Source organism: Cololabis saira, chromosome 9 (genome assembly GCF_033807715.1).
Source record: "Cololabis saira isolate AMF1-May2022 chromosome 9, fColSai1.1, whole genome shotgun sequence".
Taxonomy (NCBI): Eukaryota; Metazoa; Chordata; class Actinopteri; order Beloniformes; family Belonidae; genus Cololabis; species Cololabis saira.
This window is the reverse complement of record NC_084595.1, coordinates 29,549,295-29,572,460: the sequence shown is the minus strand read 5'-3', so window position 1 is coordinate 29,572,460 and position 23,166 is coordinate 29,549,295. Positions and strand designations below refer to the sequence as shown.

The window sequence follows — 23,166 nt, the reverse complement described above, 5'->3', positions numbered from 1 at the left end:
GCTTTAGATATGCGTGAATGTGCTGGCATTGGCACGCAGCCAGGAATTAGTCTTCATCACCTCATGCTCTCAGGTAATGGTATTTTCATTAAGGCCAACTAGAAATACAATATTCTCATTATGCCATTATATTTCTGTAGAATACAGCGAGGAAAAATTAACCTACCAATGGCACGACTCAGATGTCAAGTTTCATGTTTAAAGAACTGAATGGCAAAACCTTAAATCTTAAACATAATGATGTTAAGCTGTTAGAGCAGCAGCAGCATTAACAGGAGATTGCTGCGGCTGGGATGTTACCATAAAAGAGCAATGCTGCCCTCTACTGAACACCTTGGTAGCTGGAAGAAAGATGTGTGCTGTGTGTTCCTGTAATTCAACATGTTTATGACATGTATAGGTGGAATTGAACATCTTTATGTCTAGTTACTGGTTTATGGTCATTGTTGTTGGCTTGAGAAATGCCTTTGGCGACCAGAAGCAGTGTCAGACTGACTGGTTAGTGGAACAGTGAATCCCTGTTCAACCTACAGGAGTTAATATCAGCCACAAACATCAGAGCACAGACTTTATCTGAGCCAATCTATGATGTCTGTACATTCCTGGTCATTCAAGTAATGACAATCCTCCCTTATCGGCGTCTGGACTCTCGGGTAGAGTGGTTGTTCCCTCCCTCCTCCACTACAGTTGCAGTTCAGGTAAAACCTTGTTTTCACTTTGCACACACAGTTACACAGACATACACACCTGCTCACCCACCTACATACTCACTCCACAGTTTTGGGGGACAGATAATTGCAGTATCCTAGTCTTGATTCAGTCTCAGAGACCTGAAAGGGTTGCTGTTTGTGTCTCTGCCTGTTCTCGTGTCTGTTTGTTTGTTTGTTTTCTCTCTTACAGATTTCAAAGGCTTGTGTGCCAGTTGTGCGTTTCTCTGTTTTTCTCATTTCAGACTAGCAGCGGATGCCATCCCTCACCCCCCCCGACCCCCCCTTACATATGTTTATGTTTACACACATATATATATATATATATATATATATATATATATATATATATATATATATATATATATATATATATATATATATATATATATATATATATATATAAAACATTTATTAATATATGCTGTTTTGACCAACTTGGTATTAACCATTAATATGTATGCAGACAAAAAAATAATAATAATGACAATCCTAAATCATCAAATCAGGGCCAAATTCAATTGCTTCAATTCAAGCATGCAGAACCTGTTTTTGACAGACTCATTACAGTAAAAAGGCATATTAACGTGGTCAACATCTCACAAGGCCATCATAAACCTCTGAAGGAGCCACATATTTTAAGGTGTCTGTTAAAGTCCTCTGGCTCTGAAATGATGCAACTGTACCTGTGAGCATTTATTAAATGCTCACTTATCTCCGAGCTATGATACTAGTCACAGATTACCAAATATCACTAGCCTGTGTCATCTCAAATGCATCTGCTGCAAACACCTTTGTCAGTATCATCATTGGAATAAATAAGACGTGAAGTTTATATTTACTTCACTGTAATCTGCACTACTGTTTTATCTGCTGCCATTGATAATTTGCACTACTGTCAACGTGTATCTCACGAGCAACTCTATTGTGACACCAGCAGTGTGCCTCCCTGGGGATGTTAACCTCTGGATATTGGTACATTACTGCAAGGCCTTCACTGACGACGCATAGGTCTTGAGTTATTGTTCCTATCCATTAGGTTATATTTTGTTATTTTGTTTTTATTTTGTATTATTTCTGCTTTTTTTGGATTTTTTATTTCTGTGTGAGAGAGTGAGAGAGAAATTACATTTCAATTCTTTCATAGGTTCTGCGCATATTGCAAATTCACAAAATTTAAATCTTTACATTTTCTGACCTTTGAAACTTTACTACTAAAAATGAATTTTAACTAACATATTAAAAAAGTAAGCTTGACAAGTAGATATATGATTGAAAGTGAGCACATCAGAGGAACAGCCATGGTTAGACAAAGGAGAGGATAGATTAAGGTGGTTTGGTTTCAGAAGGGAGAAGGGATTGTGAATACATTGGTAAAAGAATGCTGGGGATGGGGAGGAAAATGAAGAAAGGCTTCTGGATGTGGTGAAATTGGATATGTAGTTGGTTGCTGCAACAAAGAAAGATGCAGAAGACAGGATAAGCTGGAAACAGGTGATCCCTGTAGTCACTGCTAAAGTGAAAACTTTTAATAAGAAGAAGGCCATGTAATATAAAATTAAAATCATATAAACGACAAACATATCCACAGGAAAGTAAATAGGCCTATCACAGTTGTCCTACGTGTACAAAAAACGATTAAATGTTTTATTAACTGAAACATTAGACATTAGAAGTTAATATACCTGCAGGATATAGAATTTTTAAAATCAGAAATATGAATTAAATATATTCGTAATTCCCGAGAGGAATGAATATGGTGTCGGGGTGCACACACCTGCCTTTCCCAGGCTTCGGCAGAACCTGTGACCCTAAACAGGTATGGTATGGCAATATTTGATTACTTACTCAAATAAACATATGTAAACACAACATAAACCCATGCAAAATTAGGGCTTGTTCTCTGCTATGGCATAATTTTTATGTAACTATGTTATGAGAGAAAAAGCGAGAGCTGTTGCGTAAACATTGCCTGACAGTCCGCACTCAGGGAAATAATTCACCTGCTTATCCAATAGTTGACGATTACGAACCACTAGTTGTATTGCTGCATTTTCAGCCAATCAGCGTTGGTGTTGAAAACACGTTGGTCCAATAGGATTGGAGAATATTTCTAGGTGGCGCATGCGGAAGCAGATGATGTGTATGTTTTGTAAACAGCTGTGTCGACGCAGAGAACAATTCAGTCAAGCTCTGTGACGGTAACGAAGCAGATGATTAAATGTAAATACTTAAATACCCAATGAGCCTCCGAACCCTAACAGCTGACGGTGACTGACTACCCAGAAGGCTACTAGTCCTGCCGCCGGCCGGCATCCCGGTGCCGGTGTTTTCCCTCCGGCTCTCCCGCAGGGCTGGAACCAGATGGAGACCGCACCGCCGAACGATGGAGGATCCAACTCCGGGTCATCATGGCTGCTTTGACGACGTGGCGCTGCGACAGCGGCCGCCGGGTCCTGGGGGGATGGGGGCCGCTGCTGTGCGTGGTGCTGGGCTCCCTGGCCGTGCTGCTGCTGCCGCTGATCGGGCTGGAGCAGCAGCAGCAGCAGCGCTGCTGCGGGGGGGCCGGGGGCTTCACGCGGCTGCGCTGCCGGCTGTGGGGGCCCGCGGAGCCGCCTGCAGCGGTGCAGTCCACCAGCCTCACCGTGCCCTTCACCGCCCTGGACCTGCTGCCCCAGAGGACCAAGCCCAGCAAAGGTCCAGTCCCGTTTCAGTCATTGGTTTTTGTGAGACGAAGTTTACTCTTTCTGTAGTTCAAGTTGCTGCCATATGTTGATGAAGATAAAAAGATGCGCCAACCAACACGGGGATCTCTTGAGCACAACTTTATCACATTTAAGTGTGATCTGGTTACTCTTAGGATTTCCAGAGGTGTCAAAAGTATTCACATTCATTACTCAGGTAGAAGTATAGATACTAGAGTTTAAAAATACTCATGTAGAAGTTGAACTATCAGCTCAAGTTTTTTACTCAAGTAAAAGTATAAAAGTACTGGTTTCAAAACTACTTAAAGTATAAAAGTAAAAGTAATGTAAGGGGGGAAAAAGCCATTAAGGACAAAAGCCATTGAAAATGAATGCATCTTAGTATAATGCAAATATATTAAAGAACCATATATGTGTACTATTGAGCATTAACATGTGTTTCAGAGAGCAGGAGATATGATGACTAGTTGCCTATAAGTATTGTAATGGTGCAAAAAGTCAAACTTCAGAGGCATGTTATCATTTATCCTAACCTTTATTGGAATGTACATCCAAGTTTAGTTGCAGGAATCTGAGGGAACGGATGTAAGAACAAAACTGGACAAGAACATCTGAAACAACCACAACCAAATTCACTCTATCTGGATGGCGCAATTTAACTGGATAGTTTTTTTTTAAAGGCCAAAATGAAATAGAGTAACGAGGCTGTTTTTAAAATGTAAGGAGTAAAAAGTACAGATAATTGCGTCAAAATGTAAGGAGTAAAAGTAAAAAGTCGTCTAAAAAATAATTACTCCAGTGAAGTATAGATAACCAAAATTTCTACTTAAGTAAGGTAACAAAGTATTTGTACTTTTTTACTTGACACCTCTAAGAATTTCATGATATTGTTTAAAGGTTTGAAGGCTTTTTCTACAAGATTCTACACTGGTAGTTACTCTCAATGCAGGAACACATCCTGCTTTGTAGGACTATACTGTTTTGCTGATTTTTTTTCTTTAGGTGAAGACAAAGAAGAGAAACAGATGTTTTAAAACTAGATAGATTCCATCCTGTTTTTCTCAAAGTTTTAGTGATCCTAGGTATCTGCTGAGTTAACATCTCAAGTAAGAAAAAAGCGTCCGGATATATGTGGCTGAAAGTGTGACGTGTTTAGGTTTCTTTAACCACAGATGTTTTAACAGATAAGGTTCAACATCCGCACCTATAACTTAAAGCATACCTCGGAAAACATTGTGCAAGCCTGTATTAACTTTGATTCTTTTCCCCGGGTTTTCTTATGGTGTACCAGACAAACGAACACTAGGATCTTACATTACCTTGTTTTTATATTTACACTAGAAAACAGACAGGACAAACAGTCAAACGAAACGGTACAAAACAACAAAGTATGGTGTGTGCGTGTATGAGTGCGCTTATGCATGTATGCGTGTGTGTGGTGTGTGTGGGTATGATGGTGTTCTACAATGATGTTTTTTTTAAGGAGAAGAATGCAGCCAAAAATAAATAAATAAGTAAATAAAGATAAATAAATAAATAAATAAATAAATAAATAGGGTTTACAAGGGGGAGTCATTAATGCAGGAAGAAATGAGAGTGAAAGGGATGGGGGGGGGGGTTCCCCTTCAGTTTGCTTTTTAATTTGGTATGTTTCATATTCTCGCATTTTCTTCTTTTCCTTTAATTATAAGTTTTCAATTTCCCCCTCCCCTTCCTTTAGTTACCTTTATTGTGAAGGGAAAATGCTCCTTCTTGGTGTATTCCAGCAAGAACTAATCACAAGAGCTGTGGTTTTGGACCAGTAATGATTTGATTCTGGTTTGGATGTTAAGTTTGCCCTGCAGCTGCTGAGAGGTGGCATGTTTATAACACATTTTGGACCTGTTGTGAACTACGTGACCTGAAACTGGGCTTGTCTGGAGTAATGTTGACGCTGCTTTTCTTGATTCTGATTGCAGAGACGGAGCTGGAGTCTAAAGCAGCACTGCAGCAGGCTCTGGAGATGAAGAAACTTGGGAAAAGGGAGAAGGCTCACAAGCTGTTGGTACATGCACTTAGTATGAACCCAGACTTCGTGGATGCTCTGACGGAGTTGGGGACCATTCTGGAGGAGGAGAAGGATGTTGTCCAAGCAGACCACCTCTACACAAAGGCCTTGGCCATCTCTCCGTGTAATGAGAGAGCTCTGGTCAGTCGCGACCGAACTCTTCCTTTGGTGGAAGAGATTGACCAACGTTACTTCAGCATCATTGACAGTAAAGTGCAAAGGCTCATGTCCATTCCTAAAGGCAACTCTGCACTCCGTCGAGTGATGGAGGAAACCTACTACCATCACATCTACCACACAGTGGCCATTGAGGGCAGCACGCTCACTCTGTCTGAGATTCGTCACATCATCGAGACGCGTTACGCCGTCCCTGGGAAGAGTCTTCAGGAGCAGAACGAGGCCATCGGTGTGGATGCAGCAATGAAGTACATCAACACCACACTGCTGTCCAGATCAGGAGCCATAACCGTCACTGACATCCTGGAGATTCACCGACGGGTGCTTGGCTACGTGGACCCAGTGGAGGGCGGGAGACTGCGCACCAGCCAGGTATTTGTGGGCCACCACATCCCACCCCATCCTCAAGACCTGCAGAGACACATGCAGGAGCTGGTTCAGTGGCTCAACTCTGATGAAACACTGCAGCTTCACCCTGTGGAGTACGCAGCTCTTGCCCATTACAAACTTGTGTATATACACCCTTTTATAGATGGAAACGGACGCACCTCACGGCTGCTCATGAACGTTGTCCTGATGCAAGCAAACTACCCGCCCATTACTATCCGTAAAGAGCAAAGGGCTGAATATTATGGAGCTCTGGACACAGCCAATGAGGGTGACGTTCGACCCTTTATTCGCTTTATAGCCAAATGTACTGAAATAACTTTGGACACATTGTTGTTTTCTACAACAGAGCATGCTGTGGGGTTGCCTGAAGCCGGTCAGACTGCGGGCAACCCCACAGCCCCACACCATCCCAGCTGCAAACAGACCATCCCAGTCCACAACTGAGGTAGAGCGGGGAGGAAAAGATCCATGCCACAGGCCGTCTAAACATGTTTCATATTAATCCCATCGTGAAATGTGTTCAGCTGTTGTAGCATGCTGAAGCGAATTTGGTTTTAGCTTTTCATTCAAATCATTATTTTCCTTAATAAAATGAAATAAGTATTAGTTTGTAACATTTTCCTGGAGATTTTTATTAGAATACAATCTTAACTGGCTACCGCTGACACAAATAAACGACCTCATTTCTTTTTGAGTTGCCTACAGTGAGCAAATGTTAATTATCTTTGTGATAAATGTCTATCACTGTAATGCACTTTCATGTATTTATTTTAAAATAAAAGTGTTCGATACATTTTCATTGTGTCTTTAGCTTGCAGTGGTTTAGATGAGGAATGACGTTCATCATGTATACTGGGATGAAATATGTACACAACTTGATTACAAATACCCAAGAGAGAAAAAAGAAATACAAAGATTAAATCAAAACTGTCCTTTTATTATTTACCAATACTCCTAACTAAAAACAGTGACTCTTATACAAAACAGCAATGCACATAACACAACCTTCTAATACTGGACATAAAGATGATGACTTTTATAGACTTGTTTTAGAATAGGGCACTGTGGTGAGAGCAACATTTGTCATCTGTTGTGAATGTTTTTTTATTACAAACTATTAGAGAAAATGTACTGTACTGAACACTATGTACACAGAATCATTCATATTCATACAAGACTGGTAGACAACTCTTCATTCCCTGACGTGGGGAAAACTGCATAGATCCTTTTTCTATTTTTCAAACATAAATATGTTAGATGACAGCTGTTACCTGTTTTATTTTTTTTATAATTATTTTTTAGTATTAATGAGACAAAAGTGAGACCACCATTGAAAAAAAAAAAAAAATCTGGTCCAAACTAAGTCTCAGATTCACATTTAAAACTCTTGGAGGGATGCATGTAGACAATATTTGATAAGTATATCTTGAGATTAGAGTTCCAATTATTTGGGGGACAAAACTAAAGTTGATAAAGGTTCTCCATTTAGAACAATTGGAAATACAACACGCTTGACATTTTTTACTCAGAAGTTGGAATGAAAAAATTTCTTCAGCAAAATTGACATCTTACTTATACAGTATGTGGACTCTTAATTCCACAGAATTAAGGAAATGTGGTTAATTTCCTCTTTAAATTTATATACATTCTTTAAAAAAAAAAAAAAAAAAACTCTAGGTCACTAAAGTTGTGGGAGCTGTTGGTTGAAATATACCTGAAATCTCAGGAATACGACACATAAATCCCCATCTGAAGTAGGACATAACTGTCCGGTTCTGTTACAGATACACTGCCATTTACCATTATGAAAAAAGATTGTTGACTTGGAAGTTGTGTGATTATAAACTCAAACATCAGCATTATGACATGAATGCATCTTTCACGCAGTAATAAACACTCAAAGAAAGGAAAAGACAGTCAACCAGTTGCTGATCTCAACAGCGTCATAATACTGATGATAAAGAGCAGATGCTAACTCAGAAATGGCATTGTGTATAACTAATTAATTTGTTGTGGTTAACCGTCTGAAAAGCATCATGGGTAGTATTGTTAGCTGTGTCCTTAGATGTCCAAGTAAGTTACACAACCACAGTTGTAGTTTCTTTTCATCACCATAGCACATCCACATTATGTTCACACATCACGCGTATCACAGCATATACCTTATAAAACAACATTCACAATTTTAACTATTTAGAATATTCAAAAAAAAAGATTCTTTGCAATAAATTTCTGTCTGATCCCTTTAAAATACACAACAAAAAGCAGAGAACTTGCAACGGCAGGCTTGCAACTTTAGATTCAGTATATTTACACACAAGTATGATACACTTTTATAAAATAGCCTGGCAGCTTCCTTCAAACACGCCCCACAAAAACTATGACACACAAGGAGGGGGGAAAAATAAATCTTGTTTTTTTTTTCCATGACAATTAAGGCAGTTTTGCACAATGTATGATGAGAGTGTGACTGAGTTTAAAGGGACTATCAGGTAACCAATTACAGAAAACTCACCGACACTAATTTGTAAGGACACAAGATGGCTTTCAGAGTGAACGCTGTCGTATTTCTGCTGCTCGTCGCCTCTCACTTTTGGAGAAGCATCCTGGCAAAGTCTGAATTTGACAAAGGTTTGGACTCTTCTCTTGCTGTGCTTGTGGTTTCAGCTGCAGTCCCGTTCTCCGCTTTGCCTACAGCTGCTGTTTGACGGTGCAAAGACCGCGGGAGTAAAGACAGCTGGGTGCGTCCTTTCCCTCTCCTACAACATCAGGGAAAGAAAAAAAAACTGGTTTATTATTTTATCAAGTTTCAGGTCTGACAACAGCGGCAACGTGCATGAGTTTGAGTCAGCACAGAATAAAAGGTTGGCAGACTTACGATCCATAAATCTGACGGGGCATCAAGTCTGCTGTGGGCCTGCTGGAACCAGGTTTATCCATTAAGTTTCTACGAGGAGGGTTGCTTATAGCAACAGAGATTTTGTTGTCCTCTACATCCATGCCATCAAGTTTCAGCACCGCCTGAGAGGCCTGAGTTTCATCTGCAAACTCGACATATGCCAGACCCTGAAATCACACAGCAGAAGGTTAACATGTTGATGACGGACCCTCCTCTGACTTCGCTCAGCTGCTGTTTTATCATTTGCTCTTTTAAAAGTGACAACAGTGGCACGGCTGTCCTCTTAAAACCTCACCTTTGGTTTTCCTGAGCGATATGTGACGAGACGAATATCTTTGATGGTGCCGTGGCCTTTGCAGATTTCTTTCAGCTGCTCTTTAGTGCAGGAAAACGGCAGTCCAGAGATGAAGATTTTGTGTTTTTCCATTGATGTGTTGTATTTAAACACCTAAAATCAGATTTATGCAAACTTATCACATATATTGTTCAGTTTCATGGGTTTTTGCAAGGTCTGCCAATAGAAATTATTTTTTTCTTAGTCATATCTGGGAGACTAAATGGGAAAAATAAAAACAAAATCTATCTAAATGCATCAAAACATGTTTTACCATCTTTTCAGAATATTTGACAATTAAAATGCAAATGCATGTACATTTCTTTTCACTACTGTGATACAACAATTAAGGCTTGGTTCATTGAGACGAGGAGTCACTGGAGCTAATTCTTGAACCACAACTGCAGAGTTCTCAACATTCTTTTAGTCTGCAGAAAACAAGTGGAGGACAAAAAAAAGTTCACTCACCTTAAAGTCGGGATTCTTGTTTTTATCTACACAAGGAGACACAAACATTGGCCTGCCCTCCACCTCCTGTCTGTCCAGTTTCAGGGCTTCAGAGACCGACGCCAGGGATTCAAACTGTATATAGCCGTAACCTTTGAAGACTTGCTTGTTGTTGCTGAAAATTGGTCGGATCTGTTTGATTGGACCACAGATCTCAAACAGCGTTCTTAGTTTATCCTCTGGTTCCTTCAGAGTGTATGCTAGGTTGCTGATGAATACGCTGGAGCCGTCATCTCGGAGCTCGGGCTTGTCGTCGCCGTGTCCCTGGGCTGCGGCTGCTGATCCTTGCTGGGCTTTTTTAAAGCCAGGGGGAGCAGTCCTCCCGAAGAGTCCGGCCTCGGTCTCCATGTACTCGTCTGTAGCGTTGTCATCATTGCCTCTGTGCCTCTTGGAACCTAAATCACACAGAAGACCATTTAGAAAATATGAATAAAGAAAAAGAAAAATCCTCAAATACATAAAGTGTTATGAATGTATTTTACCATAGTCCTCGTTCCATTCATCCCGACCATCTTCTTGATGTGCCTTCCTCTTCTCCCCAGCTTGAGTTCCCTTCTGGGTCTTTTTCTGAGCCTTCTTATCAGCTCTGGCCCTCCGTCTCTGCTCATCTCTCCCCTCCTCTTGGCGAGCCTGGTTGGCTTCTTTCTGTGCTGCCTGACACATGAGGTGATTATAGAAAACATCACCCAAACACCCGCCAACGACCCACCCAACCCTTACAGTAATGACATGTGCTCTACCTTTGCTCGCTGCTCATTGATCCTGTTCAGCCGTGTTTCTGTCTTCTGCACCGCCACATCCCAGTCCTCCATCGAACCTGGAGGAGGTCAGGGATGTTGAAAATTGTTGAATAACTTAACTGATTACAAATGCATTCCTCAACCGCTGCTCATAGGGCTGATGCTTCATGCGTGTTCACAAGTCGTGAAATGAACATCCTGTTGCCTAGATAAGAAAAGCTCCACAGCTTTGTAAAGATAATTTGAATTTGAAGTTTAGGTAGTAACCGGAGCTGTGGCACCAGCGTATATATTTGTACCAACAATACCTGGACAACAATTCTGCAACAGTATTTGTGCACATCTAAGTGTCTGTTTGCAGCAGCGGGACTCAGACAAACTAGAATGACCCAGTCACTCAATGACGTTCCAGGTACGAGCCAGACTTTTCATCATCACCCTGAACATACATAAGAGGACGATGCTGTCAGCAGAACAAGGTGATAAATCATTTATCTGAAGAAAACAACAACAAATAAAACCCCCTAAGAAAACAGTTTAAAAATTATGCTTTATTGTTGTTTATTTTTAATGTTTTTCGGTTGTTTTGTCAGTCCGCCTGGTAAACAGAAAATAAAGATGATAACAGTGAGCGGTAAACATGAAAAAAAAAAAGACAAACAACAAACAACGTTAAGGATCTGGTGGAAACTGAATCCAAGTAAAACCAGCAGGCTGTTTGTGATCAAGGAAGTGACTTCAAAAAGGACTTTAATACGAGCAGATGCTGCTGCCAAGTTATACGGTTTCATTTCCCTGTTTGTCAACTTAGTTAGCCATTTTCAATTTGGTCTGCACAATTAGGCCTCATTTCCTCTGTTCAACATCACTCCACTGATCTCAAATGAAGGCACACAGCAAGAGATTAATCACTGGAGTAATCAGCCTGAAAGCATCCTTTGAGTTATGCACAAGCATTCATGTGAAACAAAGTGTCATCACATCAAACAAATGATACGTTTAGGTAATTCTAGATGTTTCAATAGTGCTTGTTGGCAGATGAAAGAACATTCTCAGTGCATTAATCATTATGAAGTATTAAATAACTATTGTAATTGTAAACCTGGCAATTACTTAGTGAACCGTTTCAAATTTGTACTGAAAAACCAAAACACTACATGTTAATAATTTAATTATGATTTTTTATTTTTTTTATTTCTTTATTTTGATAAGACCTACCTTCTACCCTCTCAAAGGTAAGCAGCACTTCACAGACGTGTTCTGGGTAGTCTGAGGTGCACTGGACTGCTCTGTGGAGAGCCTTTCGGCAGTGAGTGGAGTCCCCATAAGACCTATAGATGAAAAAAATAAATAAAAATAGATTAATCCCAGTGTCTCAGTTCCTGTGTCGTTCCCTCCCACGAAAAAAAATGGTAACAGACCTTTCAAGGTTGTAGTACTCTAACCACATGTTGGCATATTTGGCGTTCCCTTTAGTCATGATAATATCCCACAATTCTCTGGCTTTTTGCATGTTCTTGCAGTGGAGGGCCTGGAGGCAAAGCACAAAAAATGCAAATTGGGAGCTTCATATTTCACAAAAGATTGTCACAGGAACAAAACATGAACCATTTACACATTCTCCTCCCCAAAAAGCTATACTGTTTGGCAACCCGTTTCTATTATTGATCAATAACTGATGTGCATCTACACCCTTATTTGAGTAAACTATGGTGTTGTGATTTTGTGATGCTTCAAGGTTGCCAGAAAATGTTTCCAACTATGTTTTATTATGCAAGTTCCTGGTAATTTTTAACACTCCTCCTACTACACTCTCACAGTTGAAAATAGTTGTCATAGTAACACTTGTTACCTCTATCCTCGCCCAAATCTGCATGACAACACAAGAAGAATCTCCACTTTCACCAAACCCTGCAGTTACAAAAGACTGTTAGTGACAATTACTGGAGCTGCTGGAAAATAAACATCAAGAAATCCACCTACTTTCTTCAACATCTTGTTTCATGTAGTCAAGGCATCGAGAGAAGGCCTCTCGTAACTCCTCTAACTCTTTACTTGATTCTGAAAAGGAAAAATTAACAACAAGACTGATATGTATATATGATATGAATAGGACGTGACATGAATGAGATGTAGAGGTTGTTTGTCCCCCAAACAGAGGAACTGTGTTTGATATGCAACCGCTGTCACCTTTACTGAAATCCACGCGTCTCCTCAGGTAGTCGAGGTGTGCCTGCCAAATCTCCACGTAGTCTGTTGCTTGAATGAAGCCTGCATTCAGCGCCTTCTCAAAAACATCTGTATGAAAGAGCAGAAAGATAAAATGTTGGGGGGTGGGTTTAACATATTCATGATTTTTAGATATTTCATATTTGTCTGAAACAACACATATGAATCTACTTCAACAGCATCCTTCACAGATACATACAACTAATGTTCTACTGAAAACACAAACACAGCTCTTGCACAAAGTGTTTCTTCTTCCAGTCCAGGAGTCCAGCGGTTACCTGACACAGTGAGATGGTCCGTCCCGTGCCTCTCCAGAGCCAGCAGGTACTTCTTCCACAGACTCATGGTCCAGGGGCAGTTTCTCACCGCACGCTCATGAGAGGAGAGGACCAAGTCTTTGATCTTCAGCTGACGGTCCTGCAGAGCCCAAAGAGAAATTGAGGAAAAAATGCAGACAATATGCTACATTTTACCAATGACTGTTAAAAGGGTCATTTTTATAAGCAAGTATGTGGGGGGGGGTTTAAACTGTAAATTGTATAAAATTCTACTTCCTATAAGTGAAAGCGCAGATCTCTACACACTAATACACACAGAGGAAAGCGGTCACAGCTTCAAATAGAGAATTTGAGAAATCTTTATGATAAATAAAATTCAATGAGATATTTGTAAAAGGACATTTTTATTATTTTCTTTATTCCCTTCTAATGAGAAGCAATGGTCTACAAAACAAAAGTTTGACATTGAGGGTGAAGGTGTGCCAAACGCTAACTAATACTTACCAGGTACAAAGTGTATTTTGCCCACATGTCAGGTACCAAGCAGTTCTCAGCCAGAGCCCGCTCAAATGTTAACTGGATCCGTGGTGGGTCGCCCTCCTTTAGTTCAAATGTGATATACGCCTGGTATTCTGCCAACTTAGGAGGTTCTGCTACCAGCTGCAACAGAATTGCAGGATGTAATGCATTACAAAACTGTGCATATCATTTAAAACAAACAAATTAAAAAGAGAGGATAGCTCTTCAGGACAGTTACCAATGCCTCTTCAAAGGGTTTGCACTTCTCCATCTGCTGCAAGACCTTTTTGTATTGGTGTGTGGTGGTCTCAGGCACGCCCTGTTCAGACCACTCCTCATACTCTGCATAGGTAGCTTCCATGTCTACAAAGAGGCAAAGCACAAAGGTCTTGAAATGAATAGAGCAATTTCTTTGTTTCTATAAATTATTACACATCAGACAATACAAGCAACATTCAGAGTGAGCAAACATTTTTAAATTGTTCTTTCTTCACCAGAACTAACCCCTCCCCCACCTCCAAGAATAAAGACACAAATTGATATTTCAAAAGCCACCTAGACACTTTGTCCCAAATGACCATTATGTATGCATATACAGGACTGTCTCAGAAAATTAGAATATTGTGATTTTCTGTAATGCAATTACAAAAACAAAAATGTCATACATTCTGGATTCATTAAAAATCAACTGAAATATTGCAAGACTTTTATTATTTTAATATTGCTGATCATGGCTTACAGCTTAAGAAAACTCAAATATCCTATCTCAAAAAATTAGAATATTCTGGGAATCTTAATCTTAAACTGTAAACCATAATCAGCAATATTAAAATAATAAAAGGCTTGCAATATTTCAGTTGATTTGTAATTAATCCAGAATGTATGACATTTTAGTTTTTTTAATTGCATTACAGAAAATAAAGAACTTTATCACAATATTCTAATTTTCTGAGACAGTCCTGTATGTATGTGTGTATATATATATATATATATATATATATATATATATATATATATATATATATATGGCCTCGATAAACGCTCCTCCTGACAGGAGTCGGCTCCGTTTTTACAAGACACCATCTGGACAGAGGAACCGCCATGCTCACCCATTAAGGGGATTGCCAACTGGCGACGAAACAGTGTGTGGATTCGGTCGAGCTGAGCCTTCAGCCGCTCCTGTTCATCACGGCTGGGAATCCTGCCAGGAGGAGGCTGAGAACAGAGAAAAGGGTGCTGAAATTCACTCACATAGAAGAACATAATATAAAGCAGTTGGTATTTCTCTGAGTTGAAGAAGAATTTGAATGCAAAAACATGCTCTACTAGTACAGTATTAACTCATAACACCTGTAAATATACAGCACTTAAACTGCCAAGAAATTATTTAAATCTAAAATCTGTACAGCATCTCAGTGAACATGTCAGGCACACAAATTTGTAACACGAAACATTAACAAAAAAAAAAGGGTCTGTATTTGACTGCTGAAAAGACCTCTACAACTGATGGAAACACAAACCTGCACTGTGGACAGAATGGCATTCTCAAACTCTCTGTACGCCTCCCACACCGTCTGTCCCTTGGTCATGTGAAGCCCCACAGCCGTCACCGCTCTTTCAAAGATGGATCTCACCTTGTCTATGCCACCTGGTGAGCCCATGCCCCCAATTGAGTACTGGGCATATTCAAGCCAAATATCTGGACCTGTGTAAGAAGACACAGAATCAAATGTCAAGACCATGCAAAAACCACAGCGTAAAAGACTACCAGAAGAAGCAGGTGAGTGGTTAGTTAACTCACAGATATAGTCTTTTACAGCTCTCTCAAAGAGCTCGTACACTGTGTCTCGATTCGACTCTTCCTCAGTCAGACTGATCTCATCTTTGAGCCAGTCTAGCCAGATCTCTGCAGGATGTAAAACAAAAATATGCATTTTTACTTGTAAATAATGCCGAGCTGCAGCTTTGTCGTATCCAAGAGCTGCGACAGACATGTACCAACCTTCAGTGAGAGGGAAAAGTTCGCTCATCTTCTGCCTTGCCTTCCGCAGGCGGACAAGTTCTCCCTCTTGTTTAAGCAGTTTAATAAGATCAACGTGGCAATTGTAGTCAAAAGCATTGATTGACAACTGAAAACAAATGCAGAATGAGGAGACTGAGCAATGCAATTCAAAGCATTCAAATGAAACAATCAATCAATAATAAGATAAGATAAGATAAGATATTCCTTTATTATTCCCACAGCGGGGAAATTCACGTAATGGTAATGAAAACTCTACTGTTCTTTCTGGCATATAAGTGGCTAAAATGTCTGTGGCCTTCTGCCTTCATATGTTGATATCTGACGCAAGTCTGCCAAATGCTTGATCGTTTTGAACAGAAATCTCCTCTTCTGCTTTCTGCATATAATATTTTTCAACCCCTTTTTCTCATTTGCAGAGAATATCTTCAATTCTTCTCAGCACTTCTTCGTAGATATTTTGAAGTAGCAAAGGGAGGCAGTGAAGGGGAGCCTTCACTTCAGAGTCACCCCTTAAGATTATCTTTTAATCACGAGATGTGACCAACCTGCAGCTTATGTGCAATGTTCTGTTACCGCCTATCTCTGTGTTTTATCATATCTGTCAGATGAGCATCAACAGTGGGGACAACTGTGTCACACGACCTTTATAATTCAAACTCTGAAAAACACTTGAGCCAGTGATAAATCTGTGCATCTTAATCAAAAGCTTTATTTCCCTGAACCTGAATGTTAAAAGTTGAGCCAAACACAGATCGGTCTGGACATGATGAGCAACCGATCCTAACCATCTCAGTTGTTGGAGTGGATCTATGGAATGGGTTGGGTGATGGGTTGAAGCAATGTCCAAATATAAATCAATTTAAAAAAAACGGTATAAAAAGGAAGTTCTGGGAAGTTATTTGATTGAGGAGGATTTATGTTAAGGAAAGATTGTGTTTGTTAGCTGGTTAGGTGCAAAGGCACAACCAATGGGAAAATCGGTAGCCTAAAAAAAAGCGAAATTACCGGAGTCAAATTCCTTGTTGGACAATGTTCGAACCTGGCCAATAAAGCTGATTCTGATTCTGAATGTAATGGGTAAATTAGCAGCTATTTATTATTAATTTTTATGTTTAATTTATAATAGAGGTAACAAAGGGGCAGGGTTAAATAAGTTTTACTTCTACCTGCTCCTTTTCGGACACTGTTTTTTTTCCCTGTTTGTATTACGTTTTTGTTGTTGTTGCTTTTTTTCTGTATGTTTTGAATTTGTTTTAACATTTTATATTTTTTTCCTTATGTGTTCGAAATAAACAATTCAATCAATCAATCTAAAACAAACATGAATGCAGTTACAGCAGAAAATATTGAAGCATAAACCTTTAATAAATAAATATGTGTGTCATAATGACATTAATCTAATATTTACCTACATACTGTAAACATGATCAACACTACTGTACAAACTTCAGCTTTCTTGTGGATATTTAAGTCTTACGTACGGGTCTAAGTTGGGGGAAGTAAACTCTTGAGAAACGTATGATCTTGTGTTTTCATTCTGCTGTCAGAATCTGATGTTTCACTTACAACAGCTTTAAATGTGGTTGAACACTTTCAGCAGTGAAACGTCCAGACCCACTTCAGACCGGACAATGTGCACTTTGTATTTCCAGGGTTTCTTATTCCATTGAGCATGTAGATCCATCATGATGGGATGTAACAGCGTGGTGAGACAAGCTGTTAGCATCTCCAATTAGCAGCAGCTAATCAGTGACGTCGTTTAATACTGTTTACTTCAGTGTTTTGATTAATGGTTGCCAATTCAACCAGGCACTCCGTTTTCAATCAAACGATGTGTGGTTTGAGCGGCTCACACTTGTAACAAGCCCGCCTTATTTAACTCAACTTTGTTTTGCGGCTCATTCATTCTGCTTAGCTGCGCGGCTAAAGCCTGAATTATGGTTCTGCGTTACACCGACGCAGAGCCTACGCCGTAGAGTACGGCGTATCTACGACGTAGACTCTGCGTTGGTGTAACGCGGAACCATAAATCAGCCTTAACGCTGTTACCTGCTCCTCCAGACGCTGGATCTCCGCTTCGTTCTCTTTCTCGTCCTCAGACGAATCCCCATCTTCGTCGTCTGAGTTTTCTACACCCATGCCCTCCTCCTCGTCTTCCTCCTCCGATTCCATCTCTCTCTCCTCCATCCCTGCTTCTTCCTCCTCCATGTCTTGCAACTGCGTTTGCTCTGCGTTGCTCGGCGCTGCCATGTTGGAAAGTGTCTGCCTGGTAACAACCAGCCTCCGAGTCGGTGTAGCGTGGAACTCTGTCTCCTGGTCTAATTAGAGCCCTCTCCCGGCCTGAACGCGCACCGTCGGAAAACTTAAAAAAAAAAATATATTATTTATGTATTTATTTATGTATTTATTTATTTATTTATTTATTTATTTATTTATTTATTTATTTATTTATTTATTGTTTTATTTATTTATTGTTTTATTTATTGTTTTAAAGTGATTTGCTGTTTTCGTGACTGTGGTTATATTAAACATAATATTTACTTTGTTGAACTTCACGTTCTTATCATTTCTTTTTTTTGTCTGCATACATATTAATGGTTAATACCAAGTTGGTAAAAACCTAAATCATAAATATGCATTTTAATCTATATTCAATTTAATATATAACATATCATTTAATAATATATATATATATATGTATATATATATATATATATATATATATATATATATATATATATATATATATATATATATATATATATATATATATATATATATATATATATATATATATATATATACAAAAAGCTAGAAAAGAGACTAAAAGGAGATGTATATCTGTTGTGGGAGTTAAACTATGGAATGACGCTAACCTTATTGGTCCTCCTTTTCTGGTTTAGTTTTGCTATTGTTTGTTTGTTTCTATGTAGGACAGGCATTAATATAAGCATTATGCCTGTGCCTTTTCAGTAACTATTTTTTCGATAATGTTTGTGTTGATAATGCTTGTAGTCAGTACTCGAGTTGTAAAAAAAATCAGGGGGGATGATGGATTTTATCATATGGGGACAGATAATTTGTGCTGATTACAAATAATATAATATATTACAAATAATAGCACTGACCAAAACACCTGCAGAAATACTGCAGGAATGACATAGCAGCAGTTAAATGCAGCCTTCTGTAAGCTTTAAATATCCACTGGGCTTACATCAAATACATCAAAACACAACAATAAAAAACAGTTTTCTGAACTTATCAATATGACTCTGTCCTTCACAGGATAAGTAAAATGGATCACTGCAAAAACTCAAAATCTCAACAAGAACATTTGTCTTATTTTTTGTTAAAATGTCTCATTTTAGTAAAAAAAAATTTCATTACACTTAAAACAAGACTCATCACTGGAAAAAACAACAATTTTCTCCTGTTTCAAGTAGATTTTCACTTAAAATAAGCAGAAAAATCTGCATGTGGAACAAGATTTTATTGCTTGTAATGAGAAGATAAATCTTGTCCCATTGACAGATTTTCCTACTTATTTCAAGTGAAACTTTACTTGAAACAGGTGAAAATTGTCAAATAAGTTATTTTTCTGGTGTTATTTTTCTGGTGATGACTCTAAATGTTGAAATAGCAGTAGCACCACCTTCATTGATGAAATGACATAAGGTATGGAAAGGGGGGATGATTTTGACCGTTCTTATTTCAGGGGGGATGCCACACAGAACAGGCAGAGACACAAACAGCAACCCTTCCTCTCAACAGCTTATCATTTCTACTAACTGCTGTCTCGACATTTCGACTTTTTTCTCGACATTTCGACTTTTTTCTGGAAGTGCATTATGAAAAAAAAAGCTCCATCCTCTAAAATATTATTTTTATTTTTCTCCTGCATGGCCCTAATCCTCTTCCGTAGAAGCGCGAGTTCGCCATGGGAACCAAATCGTGCGCTACACCAGCAACATGAGCGAGGCGGAGCCTCCACGCTGCCGCTAGTGGGGGCTGATGCCGTGACGCTCCGCTGTTTGTCAATAAAGGCTTCGTCCTCGCTCGGTCTCACTCGTTATCTTCCGCTCGCAGTCGTTGTAGGAACATGGCGACCGTCTCCTTACGAAAGTCAGCGTCCTTGCTGTTATCATCTAACAGGAGGCTCTTCCGACCAGAGCTGAATGCGCTTTGCTGCTACCACAAGAAGGTAACAGACCGACACATGTCTCCACGTTGTTCTTGTAACTAATTCACCTTATCTTTCAACACGGGACGTTCTGTTTTGGCCAGTAGTAGGCGTAGCTCACTAAACATCAATGCTCTTTCCATGTATCTCACATCCTACAAGACAACAGCAATGTATATCTTAAGTTTTTTTGCTTCGTTCATTTTTTTCCCCCCCACCGAAGGTAGTGGACCACTACGAAAACCCGAGGAATGTGGGTTCTCTGGACAAAAACAACAAGAGTGTGGGCACGGGGCTGGTGGGTGCACCCGCCTGTGGCGATGTTATGAAACTTCAGGTAAGCTGCAGGTCACCACCAGGGGTCAATGCTGTTATAAGGCATATATGCGTAGACGCCGCATCCAGTGTTCTTGCCGCTGCTGCGATGCGGCAACGACGCCGCCATATTGGATGAGGCAAGACGGCGCTGTAAACAAGTAAATTGACTTATTTTCATAAAGCGCCTTTCTACAAAGAAATTTACGTTTTACGTCTCATTTATTCATTAACACACGCACTAATATACTTGGGAAACAGTTAGGCACCAAATAAAATACATTAAATGTTCTCAGATGGCAAAAATAAGAACTTTATTGATCCCACATTCATGTTATATCAGCTATAGAGAACAAGGTAGTGCCGAAAAACAATATATATCCCCCCTCACAAAAATAAGAAAAATAGAGAAACATATTTTCTCATCAACAAAACAAATTAAAACATTTTCAAATAACAAAATAACATAAAAAAACAGAATAACAGGAGCGCTGCTGGTGTCCCCACTTTTGAGAACAAAATAACATATTTGAACCATTTTTCAGACAATAAAATAACAAATATAAATAAAATAACAATATAAATAAAAATGGTTCAAATATGGGTTTTTTTTAATTTGTTTTGTTAATGAGAAAATATGTTTATCTATTTTTCTTATTTTTGTGAGGGTGGATATATATTGTTTTTCGGCACTACCTTGTTCTCTATATAGCTGTTATAACATGAATTACTCCTATGTGGGATCAATAAAGTTCTTATTTTTGCCATCTGAGAAAATTAAATATATTATATTTGTGGCCTAACTGTTTCCCAAGTATATTAGTGTGTGTGTGTGAATGAATAAATGAGACGTAAAACGTAAATTTCTTTGTAGAAAGTCCATTTACTTGTATTAGTTTACAGCGCAGTCTTGCCGCATCCAATATGGCGGCGTCGTTGACGTACGGCTCAGCGCTCTATGGGGCGTCTACGTATATATGTCTATGGTCAATGCTGTTATAAAGACTTAAATGTCCCGATGAACATGAAACTGTCAGGCTCTGTGTTGATTTCAGATCCAAGTGGACGAAAATGGAAAGATAGTGGATGCAAAATTCAAGACGTTTGGCTGCGGATCAGCCATTGCCTCCAGCTCCTTAGCAACAGAGTGGGTGAAGGGGAAGTCTGTAAGTTTGCACTAAACAGTCCAAGAGCATCAACTCAAGTATTGATTTTTGGTTAAGGATCTGATTAGGCTCTTTTTGTCTTTCAGGTTGATGAAGCTCTAAAGATAAAAAACACAGAAATTGCCAAAGAACTCTGCCTGCCTCCAGTCAAACTCCATTGTTCCAGTAAGTTATTTGAGGGAAAAAAAACAAAAAACGTTGGTGCTTCTAGCATATATGTTTTATTTTGATAGCCTCTATCTAACATTATCATGCGTCAAACTGTTCCCAACAAGTTTACAAAGTTATGTCCTCCGAGCAAAATCATTGGTGTACATAATTTCTACTTGGCCTTTTTGAAGCCGCAAACCATATCAATAAATTCTGACCCTAATGGCTGGGAAAAATTACTTTTGATACTTGTGTCACCTCCATTCCCCTTTTTTTAATATGTGAGAGAATAATTTATTCACATTTGCCACAAGTTTAAACAGAAATCCAGTGAGGATTCTGGTTTTCTTAGCATGTAATGTCCTGAAACAAAGGCCTTTTCTGCAGTTTGTTCAAGCTCATGGTGTCTCTGAAACCCTCTTACTCCTTTCTTTTCCAGTGCTTGCCGAAGATGCCATTAAAGCAGCACTTTCAGACTACAGACTTAAACAGGACAAGGAGGAACGTGCCAAAGCCAGCAATTAAGGGTCTTGTTCTTCAAGGGAGCCTCGTATCCTCGATACTGGGCTCAGGTTCATCACGATCATAGTGTTTGAGGTTTTTTGGGGTGCGGGTGATTAAAAGTGTTGAAGATTTTGAAGTTGGGTGTCCCAGTTGAATATATGACAATGATGGTTCTTAACTTGTATCAAGACAGCCCACTTTCTTTTTTCTAATTTGCAGTAATTGCCTACATGTGAGAACAATGAGATATTTAATAAAGCAGAAATGTATTGAAATTATCTGTTATTCGTCCTTTTTTTAATTAGTATTTTATTTTTTGGATCTGAGCTTTTATTTGAATTGTCTTTAAAAATAAAACACAGTTAGACTAATAACCAAAGTTTGTATTTAGAAAATAAAACAAATGGTATCATCCCATTTTCTTATGAATGTAAAGGTTTATATCCTTTTGAAGTGTGTGTGCTGCAGTCATCCAGCAGATCCCACAGCAGCCGGGCCGACCCTCTGCTGGCACAGCAGCAACTGTTTCAGCACAGTCAGCACCGCCAATATGACGAGAGCTGAAAGTACACACAGCACGGCAAGCAGGGCAATGATCACTGCAGAGTCCTGCTGGGGACAAACCTGAGGGTTGAACATGGGGGAGAGTTTGTTGGTTGACACCTCATCAGCGGTCGTATTACTCTGAGGGTACAGAGCTGTAATGTTTTCTCTGCATCTTTGCTCATCTTCTGGGACAGAAGTAGTCGTTTTTAAATGGAAAGGGTTGACTGTTTGGGTTTTATTTAGGGATAAGCACTCTTCATAGCTCACAGTATCCAAAGAGTAATGAAAGATGGGGGACCATGAAGGTTTTTGAACAGCATGAGCTTTAGAAACAGTGGACTTTTTGGATATTCTCTGCAACCAGTCTCCCAAATTCTCCATGTTTTCACATGAGCTTTGGTCTGTTGGTTTTGCTGTGACATCTAGCCGATCAGACCTGTCGTTTGGCTTCAGGACACACGGGCAGATGGACACGACCGAAATGTTCAGAAGCAGGTGGTGGGCGAGATGTGCTGGCTCTTTGCACACCAGATGTGTAGCCATCCTCAGCCTGCCGCTCAGCAGCCAGCGGTAAAGATACAAAATGCTGCACTCGCAGACCCACAGGTTGTTGGCGAGGTCCACAGATCTGAGACGTGGCAGGCTGTCGAAGGTGTTCTCAGGGACTGAGCGCAGGCAGTTTCTGTTGATCTTCAGGACCTGCAGGTTGACCAGGGCAGACAGTGAGGGCAGGTCCAAGGATGAGATGCA

The 23,166-nt window shown here is 39.6% G+C and overlaps 3 protein-coding genes across 3 annotated transcripts; 2 read left to right on the top strand and 1 right to left on the bottom strand.

The window, feature by feature from the left end:
* Window positions 1-2,821: 2,821 nt before the first annotated feature.
* ficd (FIC domain protein adenylyltransferase) lies at window positions 2,822-7,177 on the top strand. Its single transcript, XM_061729140.1, has 2 exons — window positions 2,822-3,404; window positions 5,371-7,177. Exons 1-2 carry the CDS (start codon window positions 3,119-3,121, stop codon window positions 6,468-6,470), a joined length of 1,386 nt encoding a protein of 461 aa, XP_061585124.1. The 5' UTR covers window positions 2,822-3,118; the 3' UTR covers window positions 6,471-7,177.
* sart3 (spliceosome associated factor 3, U4/U6 recycling protein) lies at window positions 6,943-17,812 on the bottom strand. The gene is made up of 19 exons (XM_061729139.1): window positions 17,605-17,812; window positions 15,535-15,661; window positions 15,334-15,438; window positions 15,053-15,237; window positions 14,642-14,747; window positions 13,771-13,895; window positions 13,518-13,673; window positions 13,014-13,152; window positions 12,697-12,804; window positions 12,490-12,567; window positions 12,359-12,417; window positions 11,928-12,037; window positions 11,725-11,837; window positions 10,507-10,583; window positions 10,249-10,420; window positions 9,728-10,161; window positions 9,221-9,373; window positions 8,905-9,092; window positions 6,943-8,785 (listed from the first exon to the last, which is right to left on the bottom strand). The coding sequence occupies exons 1-19, from the start codon at window positions 17,803-17,805 to the stop codon at window positions 8,614-8,616; spliced, it is 2,808 nt and encodes a 935-aa protein (XP_061585123.1). The 5' UTR covers window positions 17,806-17,812; the 3' UTR covers window positions 6,943-8,613.
* A 1,786-nt stretch (window positions 17,813-19,598) lies between these two features.
* iscua (iron-sulfur cluster assembly enzyme a) lies at window positions 19,599-22,145 on the top strand. The gene is made up of 5 exons (XM_061730001.1): window positions 19,599-19,756; window positions 19,959-20,072; window positions 21,106-21,216; window positions 21,303-21,381; window positions 21,806-22,145. Exons 1-5 carry the CDS (start codon window positions 19,655-19,657, stop codon window positions 21,889-21,891), a joined length of 492 nt encoding a protein of 163 aa, XP_061585985.1. The 5' UTR covers window positions 19,599-19,654; the 3' UTR covers window positions 21,892-22,145.
* The last annotated feature ends 1,021 nt before the right edge of the window (window positions 22,146-23,166 follow it).